This window comes from Salminus brasiliensis, chromosome 8 (genome assembly GCF_030463535.1).
Source record: "Salminus brasiliensis chromosome 8, fSalBra1.hap2, whole genome shotgun sequence".
Taxonomy (NCBI): Eukaryota; Metazoa; Chordata; class Actinopteri; order Characiformes; family Bryconidae; genus Salminus; species Salminus brasiliensis.
This window is the reverse complement of record NC_132885.1, coordinates 8,861,049-8,885,486: the sequence shown is the minus strand read 5'-3', so window position 1 is coordinate 8,885,486 and position 24,438 is coordinate 8,861,049. Positions and strand designations below refer to the sequence as shown.

At 43.8% G+C, this 24,438-nt stretch overlaps 1 protein-coding gene across 10 annotated transcripts in view; it reads left to right on the top strand.

The window, feature by feature from the left end:
• Nucleotides 1-24,438, top strand: part of LOC140560885 (plakophilin-4-like) — a 155,881-nt gene that overhangs the window by 19,999 nt on the left and 111,444 nt on the right. For 9 of the 10 annotated variants that reach the window (XM_072685523.1, XM_072685524.1, XM_072685517.1 and 6 more), the window contains exon 2: nucleotides 18,097-18,233. In XM_072685523.1, coding sequence (XP_072541624.1) covers nucleotides 18,102-18,233 — 132 coding nt within the window. In that variant the 5' untranslated portion in view covers nucleotides 18,097-18,101. Of the gene's footprint in view, nucleotides 1-18,096; nucleotides 18,234-19,558; nucleotides 19,804-24,438 lie in introns of those variants that run through there. The other variant, XM_072685525.1, reaches the window with a different exon arrangement.

The window sequence follows — 24,438 nt, the reverse complement described above, 5'->3', positions numbered from 1 at the left end:
AGTGGGCTGGGTGTATGCAAAGTTTGGGGGCGTGACTAAAATGAGTCGAGGGGTTTTGGAATTCACCCATTTAACAGCTCATTATTCAACTATGCCAATGTACATACGGTTCTCCATTCTAGGGTCCCATACTTTTCAGATCCAGCATCAGTACCAAAGTGCCACCTCTGGATTCAACTTGGATGGCAATGTGGCTATTGATAAGTCTGTGATGGGGACTAGATACATGTGGCGCAGATGCCCCCTGCCTCATCTATAAATCCACCATAATGAACCCGTGGCATGCGTCTTCTTGATAAACGGCTTGCGCTAAGCTAATGCTACCACTGCTACTTGCGAGAGAGATCGATCCTTCGGAGCCAGTCACTCTGCCTCCTGTTCTAATGAGAGCGGAAAGAGAGGGAGTTGGAGACGGAGATGCTGAGCAGGCATGGTAATTCACTGGGAGAAAGACAGCCGCATTGTGCCGCTCCAACATGTCCAATATTGGCCCGATTGTCATGCAAATTCCCCCGGCCGGCGTTTGATTTGAGGGAGCGTAAGGCAGCGCCGCACTTCAGTTCCCAGTGAAATCTGATAAGCCGGCGATGTGACGTGCGACGGCAGAGATGAGGGTGGAATACGTTCGCTACATGGCAGAATGGAGAGGAGCAGTTATTAAACTGAACCGTAAGGCGAATGTGCAGGCTCACGTTTTTTATTCGGGTTTGTGGTGTCAGACATGCCAGCGCAGATCATGGGCGCAAAAAATGCTCTGCAGAATTAATGTTGTTTCAGTGTTTTTCTGGAGGAACCGTTAGACTGAGGCCTGTGGAGCTGACTACATTGAAGGTGGCTGTGTAAAGCCCAACCCATCCTCATGCATTCCCATTGCCTGACTGAACTAATTATAACCCATTAGATGAAGGACGTTAGTGTATTAGCTGTGTCTCGTTGCCTCTTTCTTTTCTTTTTTTTTTGTCTGTTTCTGTCTCTTTCCTTTGGTGGAGTGCCTTTTATCATCATAGTTAAATAAGTAAAAGCTTTGTCTCTTACACAACCTGTACCTGTTTACACAGCAAACACTCAGTCCGGCGTTCTCACCAGGCCCGCATTCCTTTACTGTGCCCGAGCCTTTAAATGAATGCTCATGCTGAATTGCTAATGCAGCGAAAGTGAAGAAAAGCAGTTACCGCAGTCTCGTAATGCTTACTGGGCCCTGCTAAATTTCTTTTATTATTAGCAGCGTTGGCATTTTAAGCTGACGTGTGTCTTTAAGTCGGCGTTCTTCACTCCCATAATTTAGCAATTCAGTTCCGCGGCTAATCATTAAGCTTTTTATGAGTGGGATTAAAGGAGTAGTTCAGCCAAACTCACATTTGCATAATTTTGCATTTACTCGAAATGTAGTTGGTCAACTAAGACAAGCCTGAAAGTAGGTTCCAAAGTGTTACACTGGAGGTAGGAGACTAATGTACACTGATAAAAGCATAAGATCCTTGAGAACCTTTTGGAGGTTCTTCAGTTTGAGATTGTGGAGGAATCTCCAGGACCTTCCAGGAACCATCAAAGCACCTCAAGAGGTTCCTTCAAAGTTTCACAAACTGAAGGACCTCCAGAAGTTCCTCAAGGATCTTTAGCATTTTAACATTGTAGTTCATATGTGGAATATAGTGGAAGCCTTCATATATCTCAGTAAGCTTTGTGCAGACTGCATTCCTAAAATACCACAAGCGTCAACCTGCTGCGATACTGTGCCAAAGTCCGAGACCACCTTTTCATGTTTAACTGATCCTCACATAGAAGCTCGCTTCAGTTTTGTTTTCTGCAGGGAAATCTTCAGGGAGATTTTCTCACGCCTTTCAAAGTTCAGTTTCAGAAACTGGAGCATTTTCTGTTTTTCAGCTTCCGAATCATCACAAACACATTCAGAGCTGTTGAGGTCTGGACTCTAGGATGGTCACCCGTATGGTCTGCATCTAAACATTTTCAGTGGCCATTTTTCTTTTCCCTTTCTTATGCAGCTGAATCATCTAGGATGTAATATTTTCAGAATTATCCCCTAAAAAAAAAGGTTTATTTATTTAATTATTTATTTATTTTACTGGATATGCAAGAAATAAAACATAGCAGTTGTTAATCTTGTGCAAAACTAAAGAACGATTCCTTCACCACTGTTAGAATAGGAAGTGTTGAGGAGCTACAAGGCTGGGAGTGAAGCGTGGTGCTTGAAAACGAGTGAATCCAGACTAAATCAGCCACTAACCACAGCCCAGACTCCACTCCTCCTGCTGAGGGCAACGCTGCCTTGCGTAACAGATTAAAACCTCCGCCTGCAGCCAGATTTATTGCTTGTTGGTGTTTAATAGCATCATGGCGACCTGATTCATGGCCTTTTGAAGGAGTGCCTTATTGATGAAGGGTGTGTTTGCAGTGATATGGGGAGGAAATGACTACTGTGCTCATTCAGGTAGAACATGACTCCTCTTCCTCTGGTGAAGGTGGTATTGGCCCAACCCTGCCCACAGACAGGTCTTAACAGTGGTTAGAGTGTGAGGAGTGTATAGTGTGTGCGTCTGCTGTAGCAATGGTACAGGATCTGGTGAAGGTCTCTGAGGGTGTCCTCTCATCCAGATCACCACAACTACACCGCAGAGGAGAGAGAGGGAGCGTTCTCCTCACCTGTGTGGTCCGCTGTAAGCTCGCTGCAGGTAGGCTCTCTGACCCTGATCTTTCTGGATGGTGGTGTTTGATAGTGTTGAGCTGGGCTGATGCTCACTTCTTTAAACTAAAGAAACAATAACTCCGGCATGGAATGTGAACGTTGATTGCGCTGACTTCCTGGACTGTGCAGAGGTCATAACATGGGGCATTAGTAGGTATATGGAGTTTTTAGGAGTTGTTGCTCCAGATTCCCTCTCTGAGATCATTGATGTGTATTTTAGGGGATTATCTGGCTGTCAGATCAGGGCAAATCCAGAAGTTCACACAGTTATTTACGATTTTTCAGGTCTATTTCATATTCATGCTCGTCTCAACATTGCTTTCAATGGAACTTTTAATGGAAGTCAATGTATAAAGTCATAATTTTGGAGCGATCCTATTGGTCCATGTGAGACAAAGTGAAAAACAACTGCCAGAATCACATTATGTGGGATGACATTAAGACCGTTTTATTATTCTATTTTTATTTATTTTGGATCCATTCTCAAATGGTCAGTGGCACAGTCGGACAGACCACTGGAGTGTACCTGATTAAATATCAGAACTGTTTCACAATATAAATCTTAAAGCAAAATTCTTAAAGCAAATTATGCTGAACAGGGACATTTTTGATGACAATCAAATCACAGCCAGCAATTCTTTCATTGTAAAATAAAATATACATTTATATATAAATAAGAGTCCTAATTTATAATATATACTTTATATATAAAATGAAGGCTGGCTGTGACTTGATCGAGTCATGAAAAATGTCCTTGTTTGGCATAAATTATATAAAAATAGCTGCTCAAATGAATTTATTCACATGATATATGTGTAAATTATAAATGATATAAAATAAATTATATGAATTAAATGCATTTAATAAGTAAATAACTTTTTTAGAGAAAAATTAACCCTCTAAAATATAGTTAATAGATTTAATAGATAGTTAATGGAAACATGGTCCTTAATGTCAGCCCTGTATCAGATAATCAGTGATTGGCTGGTTTAAAAAAACAAAAAAACAAAAACTCAATAGCATTTAGTCACAGCAGCCGTTAAACAAAGGCTGATGCTTTTCTAACTGTGACTGTCCAAAATATTATAACACAAATATTTTGGCCTGTATTATAACTGTACTCTGTGTTTATCTCTCTCTCTCTGTGTGTGTGTGTGTGTGTGTGTGTGTGTGTGTGTGTGTGTGTGTGTGTGTGTGTGTGTGTGTGTGTGTGTGTGTGTGTGTGGTGCTTGTCTAACTGCTGAACCTGGGAGATGTTCCAGATCCTCTGGGTGTGTCAAACAGAGAGTAAAACATTTCTCAGCTGTCGTCTACGCTCTCCTTCTTCTTTCCCTCGTACTTTTCCTCCTCTGCAGAAAGTCAAACACTCTCTGAGGCTAATTGTAGTCTTTCACATTCTCTGTTGTCAGTTGTTTAATTACATATTACACAAACGCACACAAACCTCGGATTTCTCTTCCTCGGAGTCCTCCCCTCCCTCAGCGCTTGTGTGGTAGAGCTAGGGGCTGGGGCCTGGGAGCTGGGGCCTGGGAGCTGGGGGTGGGTTGGAGGGTAGTCTTTTTGCCCTTTTCTGGAAGGTGGAATTAAAAGTCCCTCAGTCAGTCATTAAAGCTGCAGATCGCTTCAGTGAGTCCTCCTTTGTGTTCCTTTAAGAATCCGTGGCTTTGCTGGAACGTTTTTGGTTTTAGGATCAAACGAGTTAATGACCAGCTTGGGGTAATTAGCCTGGATTGGCAGTGCTTAAATGTGCGTGTCTGTCTGTGTGTGTGTGTGTGTGTGTGTGTGTGTTTGGCATGCAATTTTAAGTATGTAGGAAAATTGGAGTAAAGCGGGTTAAAAAGTGGCCTTGGAAAGCACTTTTTGCTAAATGTGCATGGTTTTTAAACCGAAAGGGCACAACCATCTGCTTGGGTTACTGAGGTTAAGGTTATTCTCATGCTGTTACAAAAACTGTAACTATCTCCACAGAGATAGAAGAAGTCGAGTGGGCAGTAGTCAGAATGTGCTGTTGGTCAGTAAAGGTGCTGATGTGTTGATTAGAACTGTCTCAAGATGTGTAAAGAAGTCTCCAACAATCCTTAAATGTCATCATGGGGCCTACAGGTAGCTCTCGGCAACGTTAATGTCAAAGTATCAGCATCTACCATCAGGAAAAAAGTGTGTGTGTGTGTGTGTGTGTGTGTGTGTGTGTGTGTGTGTGTGTGTGTGTGTGTGTGTGTGTGTGTGTGTGTGTGTGTGTATACACACATATACATACACACACTCACATACAGCTCCAGGAAAAAATGAGACCACCCTACTATTTACTACATAAACCACGAAGAACATTTCGTCCACATTCCTAATACCAATATTTGCTATTTAGAGCATTTATTTGCAGAAAGGACAGCTGCTCAAATCATGCAAATAAATGATTTTAATAATTATAATGCAAAAAAGTTAGTATTCAAATTTAAACATCACAGTACTTGAACTTGATACTTCATATTTGAACTTTGAGAGAATTAAAAAATAACTATGGTGAAATAACTGTGATAGCCAATCACAGCTCTCATGTCCTGGCAGGCTCTCCACTAGTCTTTCACATTGCTGTTGGGCCACTTTATGCCATTCATAGTCAGCTCAGCTTTGTTGGTTGAAATGTCTGGAATAAAGCGGCTGCCGTACACGTAGACGTAGAGAGTGAGCACCTAGACCAAGACCACGACTTCTAAAACATGTGCTTGGACAGATGGATCTTGACTCTGACCCTGATGGGTTTCCTCCTTGCCCTAGGGATCACATTTATTATTTTTTATTAATTACAAAAAAATATATATATATTAATTATTTAAAAAGCCAAAAAAAGTCACCTGACCGTAGATGCAGTGTTGCTACTATGCTGTACTGTGTATTTATATTTATATGTAGATAAAGTACCATGTTGCTGTATAAAATGTACATATGAATAACTGCTAGTTTGATGTGTGTGTGTGTGTGTGTGTGTGTGTGTGTGTGTGTGTGTGTGTGTTGCTCACATGGCTTCAAGCACACAGTTCTTTGAGCACAGAGTTAGATTTATGTTTTATTTGCTCTGATTTGACACACAAATCCCCCTCAGTGTTGATTTTCTTCCCTTTATTGGAACTGAAATATGGTATTGATTGTGCTTAGTGAGGGCTGAAAAGGCAAGCGTGCCCCACAGATATCACTTTTATGCAGAAGTGTCAATATGCTGTTTGCGAGAGGCAATTAAGCCTAGTGAGTCTTCGGGGAGGTTTTAGTGAGGTGGCTAGAAGCTGCATAATGAGAGTGGCCAGGACCTCTTGCAGTTCTTTTTCTCGCTCGACCGGGCGTAGAGCTTCTCTCCTGCATCCGTGAGTCCATCACGGGATTCTTATAGGTTCTTATAACCTCAGCCTCGTCTCGTCTACTCTGCCTCGTTTGCTCTACGAGTCCCGAGGAGATGGGACGAGGGTCGTTTGCCTCCATTTGAGCCGAATGTTTCATTTCCCCCTCATGGATTTTGAAGTTTATTAGGGTGCGAGTGGCATTCTGCATTAACCTCAGCTGAGCGCGTGATTAAGCCGATGATGGGCGAGCGGCTAACTGATAGAGCCTCAGGGGGGTGGGGGGCGGGACGGTGAATAAAGGGCCTGTTAGAGCGTCCCTGATTAGGCTAACGTCACTAATCTGGAAGCTCTGGCTGTCTTTGATCTTGATAAGTGGTCCTCAAGCAGGCGATAGTGCAGGGCATTAATAATGCATCGTGCTGTCTGTTTCAGTTAGGGAACCCACAGCTCCTAAGCTCATTTGGGAATCTGTTGTGTGACATGGGTTTGCAGCCGTTCAGGATTTGGCCACGTCTGACAGAAGTGTGGTGTCGCAATTCGGAGTGCGAGGTCATGTTTTCCTGTTTTCCAGGGTGTAGAGCAGGGATTGGGGAAGGAGTTGTGAAGGGACCTGCCCATAACGGCAAAGATGGCGTTAATGATAGCGCCAGCTTTGCCCTTGTTTGGAAGAGGGAGTGTGGAGTCTTCAGGTGTGCGTGGGTGGTTCTTAAAAGCTACTTTCCATTTCATGAAAGAACCTGCCTCGGTTTGTTTTTGCGGTTGTATATGGCGTGTTAATGTACTGGCAAGCAGCGGTTTTAGAGGAACAGAAAGTTGCTGCTGTTGTATTTTATTTATTTCATATTATTAAGTATTAAGTAGTTCATATTCAACTAAAAAAATTGAAGGAAAAGGGAAATCTTGTTACTTATCCTTTAAAACTAGTTTGTTTGTAGAGATTTAGGGTGCTATAATGCCTCACTTCTTTGGTCTGAACCAAAACCGCAGGTGCACAAGGTACCTCGAACCTTGCTTCCGACCATAAGTGGTGGTCTAGGCCTGGATCAAACTGAACCATGGTTTGGTTGGTTTGCAATGAAAATAATTATTATTTTGTTATTATTTACTATTTTATTATGGTTCTTTTTTTTGGATCAGTTGGACTTTTGGACCAACTACAGTGGATTGAGACAGCCATTAAACAACAGAAGTAGAAATAGAATTAAAATTGAGTGGCAGGAGCAATCATATCTCTCCGTGATAATAAAACTATTGCAGGATGAGCTCGTTCATTTGGTGAATTGAAACTAGTCTCAAGTTCTGAGCTTGAAGTCCGTGCCGCTGGCCGTAATGCTGTTGTGGAACTATATGAATCTGTTTATTTGTCAACCTCCGATGCGCGTCCTTCTATACACCAAACGATGTCCAGTATAGTGAGACGCAGCTCACGTAGGTGATGACGACAGGTTGTAGACATATCATACAAAGTTCTTTAAATTGCAGAGTGAAACCAGAACTAACCAATCAAATGTACACAATTCAACAAAAACATGACCCTTGGTTTGGACCCTGGTCTGGACCCTCAGCTGTGAAAATTCCCTTAAAGTTGCATAAATGAGGTGTCCTCCTTTTCCCTTAGTTTAAATGGAATTGAGCCCCTTAATCAGGACACAGCTCCCGGGATTCCCATGCACTGTTTGTGTATACGCACACTCACCAAAGCACTTTATGTCATGGATTTCACCAGATGTTGTCAGCATGGACCAGAACCCCACAGGCATGTTTCCATGATTGGATGACTTGGTTCCTGCAGGTTGTTCAGGAGCACCATCATGCCCTAGATCTCCTGTTCTACGATATCTCAGGTCTGCTGACTGCGAAGACCACTGAAGGACACTGAGCTGATTGTAACAAGTGGAGTGAAACCAGTCTAAGAGACTGCTTTGCTTTGTGACGTTGGGGCATCATGACGCCAAAGTAGCTGTTAGCAGAAGGGTGAACTGTGGTCATAAAGGGAGTGTGCATGGTCAAATAGTCTCTTGCATTCAAGAGATGATTGGTTAGTATTAACCAGCCCAACATGTTCCAAAAAACCCCCAAAAACTATTAAACCATTTCATCACCTCACCAACCTGGACTTGGTCCATGGATTTAAGCTGTTGGTGAGGCTACAGGTTTGCTGAGCCTGTGTCCACTGCAGCCTAAGCTTTCTGTTCTTGGCTGACTGAAGTCATACAAAAACAATCGTTTGGAAATCAACTGTTTGATTACGTGGCATTCATGGATCAGGGAGTAAAATGTACATTTGGAAGATTTTATATTTACCTTTTTCTTGTTTGAAAAATCCCCATAAAGCTAAGGAAATGTGATTTCCCATGACCTGTGCCCTTTAATGTTATACTGCAGGATACAGTGTCTGATTAGTTTTGGCTTTAGCTGCTGACATGGTTCACCCCCCCCCCCCCCCCCCTTCTGGAAAGCTCAGACCTTTCTGCAGGAGACTCATGAGTCACGGCCAGTCAGCCATACGGAGCTCAGCCGGCGAGGTTCCACCCCGAGGTCAAAAAGGCTCGCTACGACCCAATGCTGTTCTGCTGTTGTCATAGCAGCAGTGTGGTATGACATGGGGTTCCAACAGCCTTGTCACCTCTGGACCCCCCTCTAGGTCAGGATGGAGGTGTGTGTGTGTGTGTGTGTGTGTGTGTGTGTGTGTGTGTGTGTGTGTGTGTGTGTAGATTGAAGTCGGGGGTTAGTCATCATTCTGCTCTTTACTGCTGGCTGCTGTAATGTTATGAGGCAGACCAGATGGCCAGAGCAGGTGAAGTAAAGGTTATGCCTTTGTGTGTGTGTGTTCCTGAGCACCCACCTAGGTTTAAACTTTAGCCCCAGGCACCTTCGCTCTCTTACGGCACCTCTCGTGCTCTCTCTCTCTCTCTCTCTCTCTCTCTCTCTCTCTCTCTCTCTCTCTCTCTCTCTCTCTCTCTCTCTCTCTCTCTCTTTCTGTGTGTGTCTTGCTCTCGCTTTCTGACTCTGCTCTCACGCACTCTCTGTCTTCCTCTCTCACTCTGTCTCTCTCTCTCTCTGTCTCTCTCTCTCTCTCTCTGTGTGTGTGTGTGTGTGTGTGTGTCTTGCTCTCGCTTTCTGACTCTGCTCTCACGCACTCTCTGTCTTCCTCTCTCACTTGGTCTCTCTCTCACTCTGTCTCTCACTCTTACGCTCTTGCACTTTCTCTCTCTCTGTATGTCTGCCTCTCTTGCATTCTCTCTCGCTCATTCTCATATTCTCGCGCTCTCCCTCTCACTCGCTTGCTGTTTCTCCTAGGCTCTTTCTTTCTTTGTCTCTCTCTGCCGTATCTCTCCATCTGCGCTCCATCTGATGCGTTGCCTCTCGCTCATTCTCTCGCGCTCTTGCTGTCTCTCCTAGTCTCTGTAGAGTGAGAGACAGAAAAGGAGCGTGAGAGTGAGAGAACGCGAGAGCAAGACACAGCAAAAGAGCCCAAGAGAGACAGCAAGAGAAATAACAAGAGAGAGACTGTAGAGTGAGGGAGAGAGAGAAGGAGCATGAGAGTGAGAGAACGCGAGAGCAAGAAAGATACAGCAGTAAGAGAGAAAGTCTCTCTCTTGCTATTTCTCTGTCTGTCTGTCTGTCTGTCTGGAGTTCTCTCTCTGCCCCCCCTCTCCCCTCAGACATTCTCATGGTGTGTGGTTTGAGCCTCAGGTGTACACTGAGTTTGGTGAACTTCCTGTTGAGTTTGTTCTAGCAGATTGAAATCTATTGATATTTGTACACTTAACAGTCGATGGTATCGAGCAGAATTTTGCCGTTACATTACCTTTACTGAAGTGGAATTGACCTTAACTCTCCGCTTGATCAATGCGCCGGTCCTCCTGGCAGTGTTTACGGGGGGGTAGATTAATAAGGTCACACAGGAAATCAAAGGGTTCCTTATTTGTGGAGGCAGGCAAAATCTGCTCACCGCACGGCGCTCGTAATCTCTCCTCTGCCCACTCACGTTTTATCATTAGTGATGCGGACGTCCGTGACACAGCTGCTTAAGAGGAGTCTTACTCTTCCCTCCGGCTTATTTGCGCTTTTAGAGAAGCCCAACACTGCAGGGTGAAGGCAAAGCCTGGCAGCAGCTTTACCAACGCAGGCCTTTCTCGCAGAGTGCACAGACGTTTGTAGCGTTTGTAGTGATGCCCCATTACCAGCGGACGGTAAGAGCAGCCCGCGGACTGATCCACTTCACTAGTCATGAACCCGTCTGAAGAGGCAGAGTGTTTAAAACAAAGCCTGAAAGAAGCTGGAATATCATCTCAGAATGAGCTGCGTTTCCTCAGACCTCCGTCCCGAATATCAGCAGTGGAATGAAAATGTGTTCATGCTTGTAGGCGTAAGTGCTGAGGAAGCAGAATCCCAGAACCATTACTGTGAGTCAGGACTTGTGGTGTTATCAGTGCACTGTTTTCTACTCTAACCCTGCTCCACAGTGTTTCTCCACCCAGAACTGCTCTTCAGATTTCACTGCTATGAACACTTGGTGGCTGTTGTCAATTAAGGGGGTTAAAAATGAAGATAACTGGTAATATCAGCCAATATAGATTTAAATTTAGATTATATTTTAATTTAAATGCTGGTTATGCAACCTGATGATGATGATGATGATGATGAGGAGGATGATAAAAATAGTAATAATAATATCATTATTTACAAATATACATTATTTATTATACATTACTTATTTATATTATTTATATTTATTTATTTATACATATACATTATTTATTTACAACTATTATTCACAACTGTGTGTGTGTGTGTGTTTTTCTTTAAATTCTGGTTATGCAACATTATTATTATTATTATTATTATTGATTATTTACAACTGTGTGTGTGTGTGTGTTTCTTTAAATTCTGGTTATTCTACTTAATAATAATAATAATGATTTTTATTATTATTATTGATTATTTACAACTGTGTGTGTGTTTAAATGCTGGTTATGCAACTTAATAATGATGATGATTATAATAATATTATTATGGGTGATTTATTTACAACTGTGCGTGTGGTGGGTTTTTTATATATCTAAATATCTAAAGCTTTGTGTGAGCTAAATAAACAGATGAAAGGTGAGACAGTTCGGTGCGGTTCTCGCGGGTCAGTACAGTGGAGACAAAAGCAGCAAACCCGTCTTCAGTCCACCATGTTTTCATGAGTTTAAAAGAAGGAGAAAGAATGCCAGAATGTCGGAAACAGCTCCCTCTCTGTCTCTCTCACTCTCTCGCTCAATTTACCTTTTATTTCTCACTCAATCTCTTCTCCTCTCTTCTTAAACTATGAATCCCACCACCCACCCCGCAGGTATTTATAGCCTGATCATCCTCATGCAGCGCCATCTGCAGCAGCCTGAAGTTACTACCACCTTAAACACAGTATTTTGTCCCGGGTATAAATCCCTGCTGTTCAATGAAAAACTTTATGTATTTCTTTGTTTATTTATTTATTTCTTACCTTTTCATTAATAATCCTGGATGAACAGACCAATAGAAATGCTCTAAATGGCTTGGAATAAACTCTTATTTTACATTGACTTCTATTCAAAGTATTGCCCACAATGCCATGCAGATCCACACTTTGCTTGCTAACGATTTACAGCTTAAAGATCTCAGATGGACATTAGGCAGGACCAAATTTCACTAGAGTGAGTTCCATCAGTCTTCGCCCCCAGCATGGATGCTTTATCCACACCTTACTGACTGTGTGCACCATTACTCTCCCTGATTGCAAACCAATATTCTGTTAAAGTAAGTCCGTCATTGGTCTGAGGAAGTGTAGCAGCTTTGCTTACCGCTTAGAGGTGATTTACTCCTGGTCTTCTCCAGACAGGTTTGCTCCAGGTTCTTCAGGCTGGTTGGATGACTCTTGTGGGCTGTAGTTCTGAAATACTGCCACAGACTCTCGATGGGGAGGAGATCTTTATTTTGCCTTGACCACTGTAGAACATCGACCTTCCGTTTTCACAGCTTTTCTCCAGATCCACGGTCTGAGCAGTGGTACCTGAGTTGAGGGGGTATTTTATCAAATACAAATTATTTTCATGAATTACAGGTAAAGGCCATTAGAAGCCTCTTTCAGTATCTTTCGTCGGTGTAAACTCTGTGTAAACCTCATTTGAAGACACCAGCTGTTCTAAAGGAAGTGGTTCAGTACCATTTGGAATAAAGCCTTGTTATATTAACCATTAACTATTAGGGCTGTGTCAGCAAAAAATTGGCGACAAATATCAGGATACAGAGGTTAGGATTCAATATAATTCATTGTAATACTGTAAGCAAAGTGATTTATTTTATTTATTTATTTAACCAAATAGTAGGAAAACTGTCACAAACTCATTATACAACTATATAACTATATAACTATATATATATATATATATATATATATATATATATATATATATATATATATGTGTGTGTGTGTATTCACTTTTAGTAGGATATATATGATGTTTTGCAATACTTGCGATACTGCGAAACTGTGTCGATTATGCTTATAAATAACAAAACCATGCAGTAACTACATTATATAGACAAAAGTATTGGGACACTGTCCTGGTTGTTTATTTTGAAATCAAGAGTTTATCTGGATTTTATTTGAGTAACTTTCTCTACTGTCCAGGGAAGAAGGCTTTCTACTGGATGTGGGAGGAACATTGCTATTAGGATTTAAATGCATTTATCAACAAGAGCGTTAGTGAGGTCAGGATGATGGATGGAGCCCCAACATCGTATTTCCACTCCTCCACAGCTCAATGCTGGGGGGCTTTGTACCCCTTTAGCCCACACCTGGCATTAGACACTGTGCCAATAGAATCATGTTTATCTGCTCTAGGGAGTCCTATTCTATTGGCAGTACTTCTCTACAGGTACTAGACAAGCTGTCTGCTATACTTTCAGTTGCACTCATTGCTGACACAGATGTTTTTCATGGGGTGTCCACAAACATTTGGACAATGAGTCTGTTCATTGTGGACTTTTTTTTTTTTTTTTTTAGGTGAAGAGTTGCTTTTAACTGTATGCACTGACCTGGAGCTGTTGGCTAATGATTGTGTGTGTGTGTGTGTGTGTGTGTGTGTGTGTTTGAGAGGGAGAAGCCTGATGGTCTTCTCATCACGGGATAGAGCGAAGATTTGTTATCAGGCCTCTTTCTTGAGCAGAGCTCCCTCATCTGCCTTCTGCATGACTTCTATTTAGAGGAAGAGACCTTTTCCTGTCTTCTCCCTCGCATGGTCTCACATTCTCCTTTCAAAGTGAAAACCAACTGGGTGTGTCCAACCTGCCAGGCAGGTAACTGACACTCTCTCTCTCTCTCTCTCTCTTACACACACACACACACACACACACACACACACACATACGCTGTCCTACTCCTCATTCCCCTAGTCCGTTCCTCTTGGAGCTGTGCAGAAAGCTGGGAGGAGATTGTGGCGGACCCTGCTGGGGAATGATGGGGCATCAGAAGCGTGAGTGACGTTTTTCTGTTTGACTTTCCAAATCCACGCTGTTCTTAGCAGAGCCCAGCCGGGCAGCTTAGGCTGGCCTTTATTATGATTCTAATTCGGAGAGGACAGGGAGAGCTCCGTTGCTTAAAGGAGGCGTGGGGTGAGTGGCAGGTGTTTGATGGGTCTGCCTACAGGCCGGGTACAGGATAGACTAAATATCTCTGTTGGTTTGGATATTTGTATTTGTGTGACCTTGTGATAATTTAGCTGACTGAGAGAGCTCTGTAGCAAGGCAGCTCAGTAGACCGCTTGCTAGTTGTTATTGTGACACTGGCCATTGCAGTACTGGTAAAGCAGAGGACCGCAGTATGCAAATAAGCCTCTAATCAGTCAGGGATTGTTGTGCTGATCAGTCCTGACCAGTCACGCATGTTCTGTGAGCGTTCTGTGGGGATGTCTGTATGCTGTTTGACTATACAGTGCACCAGTGGAGTGTTACCATCTCCAAGTACTGCTAGAGTCATGTTTCAGGTCAGTGACCCACATTCACACGTGTTCACGTTCACACACACTGGCCTGATATATCCCCACTAAGTAACACCTACGTCTCAGTGCCACAGTGACATAATGATGCATGTGTGTGTTTGTGTCACACATAGAGAGGCTGAGGAAATGTCTCGTGTGCCTGTGTGAAAGCCTGTGTTTAGCTATGTGGCGACGACATGCAAACACACATGCAGGCCCAGCATTTTTTTGGCTCGTGTGGGGCGTCTCGTCTTCTACAGCTAGCAGCAGACAGGCGAATCCTTCATTTCTGATCTGAGCCTCTGTTTCCAGGTTCTTTTCTAGGTTTGTTTAGAAAAGAACCGTTTGGAGGAACCCTGGCAGAGGGGCTCGGTCCCTGCTGTTGAATTTAGATGAGGGGGAAATCTGTCGGTTCTCCTTCTGTTATTTTCTTGGTTTGTGTAAAGTTGTGTAAAGTATGATGTCAGGCCCTCATTCAGCAGAAAATAATGGATCATACAGTGGCATGCAAAGGTTTGGGCTCTCCTTGTCAAAATATGTTACTTTGAATAGCCAAGCAAGTAAAAGAAGACCTGATTTATAAAATGCATGAAGTTAAAGGATGAAAGATGTCTTTAATATTAAAGCAAGAAAAAAACCTTTTAGAGCCGTTTAAGACTTTCATATCTTGTTCAGGGGAATTGTCAAACATTCCTTCGTGCTAAATGCTTCTAGTTCTGTGAGATTCTTGAGGCAGTCTTGCCGGTCTTTAACCGGTTTTTCAATGTTGGTTATGTCTGGTGGTCCGTGAGGGCCTTCAGCTTGCACTGAATGGGGCGGGGGGGGGCAGTGTGTTTGCTCCTAGACTTTGCTGGTATTTCATTAAATCCAATCCAATCTTCCCTCTACCACTGGCTGCAACACAAGCCCAAAGCATGATCTGGCTACACCCCTGCATACGAGTTGAAGAGGTGTGCTTTTCATGGAATTTTGCCAGTAACCTAATTATGCCGGCTCCTTAAAACAAATGGGATCACTTCACTGTTAGGAGATGATGTTGGATCTGACCCTTTATTTGATATTTGCTGACGACATTTTGACACTGAATTCCCATGTTGATGCTAAGTAATGGCTTTTAGCAGAGCATGCTGAATATTTCTAACCTTTTTCTAACTTTATTTAGTTTTATTTATTATTTTATCCAATGTATTAGTTTAATACATTGAGTACATTTAATAAATAGTCATAAAAGCTGTCAACAGTGGACTAGAGGGGTCTAAAACCCCTCAGCATTGAGCTGTGGAGCAGTGGAATGATGGTTGGTGCCCTATGCAATACCTTTGGGATGAGATTTGGTGGTGATATCCAACATCCTGACCTCACTAATGCTCTTGTCGATGAATGCAGTCAAATCCTCACAGCAATGCTCCTCCACAATCTAGTAGAAAGCCTTCTTCCCTCCCTGAACAGTAGAGACAGTTACTCCAACAAAAGCAGTACAAACTAAAAAACAGTGAATGAGCAGGTGTCCCAATACTTTTGTCCATAAAGTGTATATGCGAGCGTGTATTTATACATATGTTGCTCTTCTCCAAGCACGCAACCCTTGCTGTAATGTATGGCCACTTTGTCATCTTGCGCTGCTATAAAGACCCTTGCTGTCGTCAGCACACGCTCTGATGAGTTCGCCACAGTAAAATGTGGCGCTTTTACACGGGGCAGGCTTGATTTATGTGGCAGCAGATGCTGTAACCACCACAATCCACATAAACACAATAAATAAAGCACTTTTTGATAGGGTTGAGTCTATTCCGTGACTTCGAGTGGCACAGACAATAGATTTCCGCTGAAGGGATTCCTCTCCGGGCAGTGGAGCGTGTCATCTCTCCAGCCACAGATCATTTCATTTTATTTCATTTCTTTATTAGAGGGAGAGGAAAGGAGCAGCTGAGACTAGTCTCATACTCAGGTGCTCTGTGCAAATGAGGCCAATAAATATCTTGAATATACAGTTTGAATATATGAATGTCGGAGTAGGGGAAATTGCAAATGTGCATCACAGTACTTGGAGACATTTTCATGATGCATTATATGGATCACAATATGTTGTTTTGCACTCGGAGTGCCACATTTTAAAAAGAGTGTCAAAACCGACGAGTGCAGTCATTTTATTTAACCCCTTAGACCCTAGGTTCAATGCTTGGGATATTAATGCGAAATCCTGATGCGAAAAACTGTTGTATAGCCAAATTTTGTGGAATCCCACAGGGTTCTATTTTAGGTCCTATGAAACTGATGTAATTCTTGACACTAATGAAGTGTGGGCATTCACACCAGGTTTATGTGAGGTTAAAGACTTTAAAGGCTTGAGATGTAGAGTAATACTACATCTCTCTCTTAACTATCTGCCACTATTAATATTACCACTATTAACTATCATTACTCTCATTACTCTCATTACTCTGACCATCACTGCCATGACTATATTAAGTTCTAGTACACCATGATTGATAGATTATGATTATGATCAGAACAGTTCAACAGTACTGATGGTTTGTTAACTTTTATCAATAATGTTTAAATAGTTCTGATCAGAGGAGGACGGGTCGGGTCCCCCTTGTGAGTCTTTGTTCCTCCCAAGGTTTCTTCCTCCAGCTCTGAGGGAGGTTCTCCTTGCCACTGTCGCTGTTGGCTGCTCACTGGGGGTCTTGGATCCTTCATGCCTTTATATATTATTTCTTTTTTTCTGTCTTTTATTAATGACTAATTATGTAAAGCTGCTTTATGACAATAACAGTTGTAAAAAGCTCTACAAATAAATTTGACTTGACTTGACTTAATACGCTGCACTAAGTCTAGTCTAACAGGACTAGTTGTCGTTTCTTTAATGAAACATTCAGGCCTATAATTAGAGTATTTTGGTCTCTCTCCATTCATATGGTCACATGGTCTTGTGCCACTGGAAACAACTGCCTGGCTGGCGGTGTTGCAAAGATGGCCGCTGAGGGGACAGACTTGCCTATAAAAATTTGGTGAGAGGTCTTGTGCAGATCCACCCTTGTGCAGAAGTCCTATACAGCAGTGGCAGCATTCTAGCCCCCATCCAGTGAATCGGTGGAGCATCAACATGATTCTGTAGCTGATAGCAAAACAATGCAATCAAATCCTCACTGCAACGCTCCCGAATCTTGTCGAAGATTTGTAGAAGAGTAGAGTTACTCCAAGAAAAGCAGGGAAAACGTAAACAAGCAGGTGGCGATAAGCATGTGTCCCAATATTTTTGTCCATATAATGCATGTTGGTGGTTCTGTTTGTTTTGTTTTTCATATTTGAGTGAGACATGCCTCAGTCTGTTTATCTGCGTTTTGCTGCTCCTTCTGTTGCTGTGCTTTTGTAGACTCCTCAGCCCTGGAGGAGCGTGTCTGCTGAATGATTGGCTGTAAACTTGCATGCAAATTTTCGGGTCTCGGTGGCTCTTCCAAGAACTGCGCTGTAGAAGTGTGATTCACATCACTGCAGAACTATGCAGGCTCACTTTTTGCCTTTTTCCCTCCACCCTGCTTCCAGATGAGCATGTTTATATGCTGGTGTAATTCTTACTAGTTCAGCTGTAGACGCTACCGTGTGGTGTAGCTACGTCTGCCTGGTCCAGACCTCATGGCCCTTATGGGAACTGTGTGCAAGACACAAGCCCCCCTGCTGCCCTACATGCTCCTGTTTATGCTCTCCAACCAGAGCTATCTTTACATTTTTATAGGACTGTGTGTGTGTGTGTGTGTGTGTGTGTGTGTGTGTGTGTGTGTGTGTGTGTGTGTGTGTTTTCTGCTGTTCTGTGGCCTTACACACTTGCTGTGTGACTGGTGGAGCTGTGGTGTGGTGGTCAGAAACTCTCTCGCCATCAGAGAGGTGTGTCTGTGTGTTAAACAGAAGACAAATCACACATTTGTATTCCCTCCAACCTGCAGGCAGATGGAAACCCGTTTCTAGCTCCAGTACTTAAGTCAGCATTGTGGAATGTGTTTCTGTGTATGTGCTCATGTTTATAATGTATGTGCTTCTGTGTGTGTGTTTGCAGGAGGAATGCCCGCTCCTGAGCAGAGCCCACTTTCGGAGGAGGGTCTGCTGCTGCCGCCAGTCAGAGAAGGAGTAGCCAGTCACAACATGGAGTCTGAGAGCACAGCCAATAATATCCTGGCCTCTGTCAAAGAGCAAGTAAGAACCTAATGCATGCACATGCACGCAGACTCGCGTGCACTGGGGGTTGCGGTCTGTAGACACGTTGTGATTCAGCTGGGGTTTGATTCGTGGTGCTAAGGTGGAGTTATGTGATGGAGTTATTTCAGTCGTGTTTATTCTGGATTTCTGTGGCCTGTGTGTTATCCATATGTTCACAGCTGCTCATCCTGACCTCCTATCACGACGTTCATGGCTTTAATGTAGAACTTTATGATCGTATCTGTATGAATTTGCTGTGTCCAGGATATCCTAACTGTCCGATTCAAATTAGGTCAAATTGACATACAAGGTGTTTGCATGACAGTTATGCTGTTGATGGTGGTGTGTTTTTATTATAAATGAATATCTGGGGTTAGTGCTCCGAACCACACCCAGTTCAAAAATCCTTTTGTGTGTGTGTGTGTGTGTGTGTGTGTGTGTGTGTGTGTGTGTGTGTGAGAAATGGTGACTCATACAGTCTGCTTGCAGCTCCTGCCATTCAAACCCCATCTTATTTACACAGCCCTGAGAGAAATGGACACTAAATGAAGGGCGAGAGAGGTAGAGTTTAACAGGGAGAGAGAGAGAGAGAGAGAGAGAAGTTTTATAAAGAGGGAGAGAGTGACCAAGTGACTGAAAGGCTGTAAGAGGGATAGTGATGGAGAGAGCTGTAGAGAGTTAAAGAGCGAGAGAGATGGATGGAGTTTAACTGAGAGAAGGAGAGAGAGAGGGAGGCTGAAAGTGAGGGAGCTAGGGAGAGAGAGAAGCTCTACGGAGAGAAGAAAGATGGTGATGGAGAGAGGTGGAGAGAGAGAGAGAGAGAGAGAGAGAGAGAGAGAGAGAGAGAGAGAGAGAGAGAGAGAGAGAGAGGAGAGAGGAATATAGTTAAACATGGAAAGAGAGGAAGAAAGGTTGGACAGAGAGAAGGAGATAGACTAAGAGAGAGAGAGAGAGGGGGGAGTGTTATATAGGGGGCCGAACGAGAGGAGTGGATTATCCCTTAAGGAACTCCACGATTCCACTGTTGTATTTTTACGTTTTCCTTTTTCCGGCTACGTCCTTCCTCTCTGGCACTCAGCCAAATTTCCTATTGTTGACTTGAGTCAACAGGAAAAGGAGCTCCATTGGAGAGCACCTGGCGATGTCACTTCCTCTTTTCCTCGAGTAGCACGCCTCTCTCTCAGACACTCAGACACTCACCCGCCTGCCTGCTTTTTTTTTTTTGAGTTTTTTTTTAGGGGTTCGTCTCCTGGGAAACGTCCGAGCTTCCTCACACTGTAAACTAATCCCTCTAGGAGTGTAGCGAGAGAGAGAGAGACAAAAGAGAGAGAGAGTGAGTGAGCGAGCGAGTGAAAGAGAGAGGGTAGGAGGGAGGGTTGTGTTGTGTTGAGGTCGCTGTGGCAGTGAGGGGAGGCGTGCTGCTGTCGTCTGTGTTTTTGGTCTTTTCCCCGTCCTGTTCCCGAGTGGAGGCTTTGCTGGGATGGGTCTTTTTTTCGGATCAGGATCTTTTCGAGGAATCCGGCAGCTGTAAACATGCTGGAAGGCATCGGAGATGAGCACAGCCAGAGTGAGTGCTCTGTTCTGTTCTGCTGTTCCCTGTAACTTTCTATTACTTCTATAACTACCGCCCCCCCTTTCTGCTGCTCTTGCGCACTCTTACCCACTTTCTCTCACTCTTACTTTAATTCACACTCACTTTTCCTTTTAGGTTCATTTTTTTCTCATTTTCTTTTGGCTTCTCTGCTTTTCATTCTCTCGCTCTTCACTTTATCGCCTACTCTTACACACTCTCGCGCGTTCTGTCTTTCACTTTTATTCCTTTTATTGTAAATATGTTTATCTCTCTATGGCATACTTTCACTTTCCTGAAAAACTCCTATCCTTTTCCATTTGCATGCACACACACCCACACACACACATACACACACACTCACTCACTCACACATTCTCTTTCTCTCCCTCCTTCCTCACTCTCTGTCTGTCTCTGTGTCTCTCTCTCTCTCTCTCTCTCTCTCTCTCTCTCTCTCTCTCTCTCCCCTCTGTCCCCCCAGCCTCTCCCTCTTGCCCTGCTCTGTTCGATGCCCAAACATGGAATGGTTTGTCAGGATCTTTGATTGCTGACCGTCGGAGCGGAGCTGTGGCCGAGCTGTTTGTTCTGTTCTGTGTGTTCTCTGCCTCTTTCTCTTTTTAACTGGAATTTAATGGCTTTGCTCCTGAAAGCCCCCTGTGCACAGCCTGACCGCTCCTCAGCCTGAACCGCTCTGTCCTGTGTGCGCTCTGTGCTTCACACACAGGAGAATTCCACGCTTTAATCCTCTCGCTTTCTGCTTGTCACTTCGGCTTTCTGTCTCCTTCGACTATGGTTTCTTTTCTTTCTCCCTCCCAGAAAGTTTTGGAGTAGTTTGCTGTTCTTTGCTGTTCTTTGCTGTTCTTTGCTGATCGTTTCTGTACGAACTCCAAAAGTTAAGTTCAAAATCTACAGTAACCAGAGTTTGCGGACACCCTTCTTACACTGTGGTGTTCTGAAATCAAGGGTTTTAATGAGTGTAGCCCTCTCCTCTATCAGTAACAGCCTCTGTTTTTCTGGGAAGGCTTAATACTAGTTGATGAAAGTGGTACTGTGTGTATTTGATTGCATTCAGCCATGGGAGCATGAGTAAGATCAGGTACTGATGTTGGATGATAAGTTCTGAATTACAAACACCACTACAACTCATGGAGCATTGCTTTAAAGATTTGATTGCATTCAGCAACAAGAGCGTTAGTGAGGTCAAGATGGGATGATCACCACCCCACCTCATTCCCAACTCCCCAGCTCATCCTGAATGGAGCACCATCCGTCATTCCAGAGAACACAGTTCCCCCACTGCTCCACGGCTCAATGCTGCTGGGGGGCTTTACACCCCTCTGGTCTATGCCTGGCATTAGGCACGGTGCCAGAGAGGTTTGTATTCATCTGCGTCAGACAGTCCTATTCTATCGGCAGTACTGTGTGCATTTGCATCTGTGTCATCAACGGGTACCACTTAAAGTAGCTAAATGCATTCATTAGAAGAGGTGTCCACAAACATTTGGACATATAGTGTATCCTTCTATCTATCTAGCTGTACTACATGGACAAAAGTATTGGGACACCTACACGTTACATCTGCAGGAACTTTTAGGACATCTCATTCTAAACGCACAGGCATTACTATGGAGTTGGTCCCCTTTTGCAGCTCTAACAGCAGCAGGTCTGGAGCTCTGCAGCAGAGCGCTGGAGACCTTTCTGCACGATGCTCAGAGCTCAGCACTCGGCCCTGGAGACTTTTCTGCACGGCGCTCGGAGCTCAGCACTCGGCCCTGGAGACTTTTCTGCACGATGCTCGGAGCTCAGCACTCGGCCCTGACCCCGCTCTGTAACTTTGCATGGTCTAAGACTTTGTGGCTGACTTGCTGTGGTTCCTAAATGCTTCCACTTTTCAGTTATACCACTCACAGTAGGTGGTGGAAGATCTAGGAGGGGAAAAAATCACCAACTGACTTGTTGCAGCGGTGGCTCCTATTACAGAACCATGCGGGAGCTCAGTGAGCTCCTCAGAACCACCTATTCATTCACTAATGTGAGATGTATGTGAATGCAAACTACATGGCTAGGTGCCATGGCACTGGATGAATCACCCAAATTGACTAAATGACTAAAAAGTGTGTTCCAATACTTTTGTCCCTATAGTGTATCTAGCAGGTAAGCTAGGTGTCTGTCTAGCTGTCTATCTATGGATGTGCTACAATTCTGAAGTAGCTAACAAGTGATTTTTCTCTCTCTCTCTCTCTCTCTCTCTCTCTCTCTCTCTCACCTGTTTTAAACTGTCTCAGTAAACTCTAATAGAGGGACTTCTCTGGTTTGTGGCCCTGTACGACACTGTTCTCCTATCGGCATGGGCTGAAAGCTAAAAGCTGTCGCAATTATGTCTATACTTCAGGTGCTGATCTTGTCTTGGCATATGGACTTGTTTGGGGTGATATGGTAAATTCTAAAGAGAAGTTATTTTTCACAAAAATAATTGGTTAAATATGAATTTGCTGCTAGTTGTGTGTTTTGGGGTGTTTTTGTGCCTTTGTGTTTTGCTCTGCCGTCGACTAAAAGAACTGCAGAAGGTGGAGGCCAGCCAGCGAGAGGGATTTTATTCATGTTCAGCCGTAATTGTGTGTGTGTGTGTGTGTGTGTGTGTGTGTGTGTGTGTGTGTGTGTGTGTGTGTGTGTGTCTTTGTTGTGTTAGTAACGCTACCAGGGCTAGATATCATCTGCTCTGAAAGAAATGCTTGTTCTGCTGTGGGGTTTATACAGCCCAGTCCAAATATGAAATCAGTTGGGCCTGCGTGGGTAATATAAGACTCCCCTGTAAAGTCAGACAAATACTGTAATGCCCGGTCATCTGTAGCCTGTTATATTTGTCCAGATGTTTCTCCGAAGGCTGGAGCTGCTTCAGCAGCTCTGAGTCTTGAACAGGTAGTAAGGCTTGGTGCTGGCTCTGACTGCTGGATTGGTCTCTACCTGTCTGCTCTGCACATGTGGAATGGAATGTGCTCAGGACAGTCATTTTCCTTCCACTACTCTGAACTAGTCTCTGAACTCGGTGCTGTATAACAGTGTTTGCGGTTATTGTGATAAATGACCTTGCAGTATGCATTTCTGAACATATCATGGATACTGACCACGTACAAGTAAGAGCGGTGAAGATGATGCTCCTAAGAGCTGTAGCTATCGAAATTTTCACAATCCAGTAAGTGTTACCACATGGAGATTGACCTGTCTACATTTACAGTGCATTTATCCCTTTGCAGTGCAATGCATTAGTCTTTACAGCACGTCGCGAGAAATCTCATTATTACACCAGTCTGCTCTGCTGATCTGATTGGTTTCAGAGAGCAGCATTTAAACAGCTGTGTTCTTCAGCCTGATCTGGTGTCATGTAGGATCGGATACCGAAGTCGCTACTTTTAAGGGTACCGAATTGAGTTGCGTTGAATCCGTTCATGTTAAATAAATCGGTGCTGAATTTCTGTTGTAGTGAAACACTCAGGTTGATGTTGAACAGTCGGGTTGAACAGTCAGGTTGATGTTTACAATACTGTGAAATGCGTAATTTGGTGTCATTTAAAGAGAGCAACTGAATTGAAACCACACGCACACACATGAACATGAACATGACCGTGTAAAGGAACGCGCACACATTGCTCTGTTATAACATCACCTACTTAGCCATGGGAATGGCTAACACTGAGAAGCAGCGTCCTCTCTGTGGCCACAGGGCTCCTTTAATGGTTGATGTTCTACCTATTTTTAGTTCCTCAGGCCAGAAGACGGGATGGAGAGGGGACGAGATGCTGCGCTTTGCGAGATGCTTGAATGCTTGATTAACGTCGGCTGTGGCTGCAGCTTAGCAGTACAGAAAGCAGAGATGTACAGCAATCAGGCCGTTCGTTCATTCACCACATCCTGTTCATTTAGGGCTGGGACTAGTACAGCTGCCTGAAAACAGACATAAGTGTAGAAATACAACTTAGAAATATTGCCAATATCTGTAGAGGTTTACATAAGCACGTTGACGTTGTTACAAGCCGCACATCAAACAGACGATTTAGCCATTGCCAGTTCCTGATTCCTGCATGCTATCTAGGTCTCCACCACCATGCATTGCAACCAAGCTGTGAGGGTGAAGCGCCGCCACCTCTTTTTAAACTGCTGCTAATGTCCGTTGACATAATTGTCCATCATTATTGTGATGTAGCAGAATAGGCAGTTGATGTTCTCCACCTAGCTTGTAAGAAAGTACCTACATCATACTGGGGCAGTGGTGGCTCAGCGGGTAGAGCTCTGGGCTATTGATGACAGGGTTGTGGGTTTGATACCCGGACTTGGCAAGCTAGAGTTGTTGCTGGAGTTGGCTGCAGGGTGTGGGTGGGTGTGTGTGTGGGTGGGTGTGTTCACCACCACAGATGGGTCATAGTACAGTGTCAAATACTTGCACCTACCCACATCACCCCTTTGGTTGAGTGCCTTTTTCAAGGATGCAACAGTGGTAGCAACCTGGATATTGAACCCACAACCTTGTGATCAATAACCCAGTGCTCTACCCACTGCCAGTAGAATTCTTCTCTTCATATACGTAGCCCAGCTTAGAAAGCCAGGGTCTGAGCACATGGTCATCCATGCTACAGC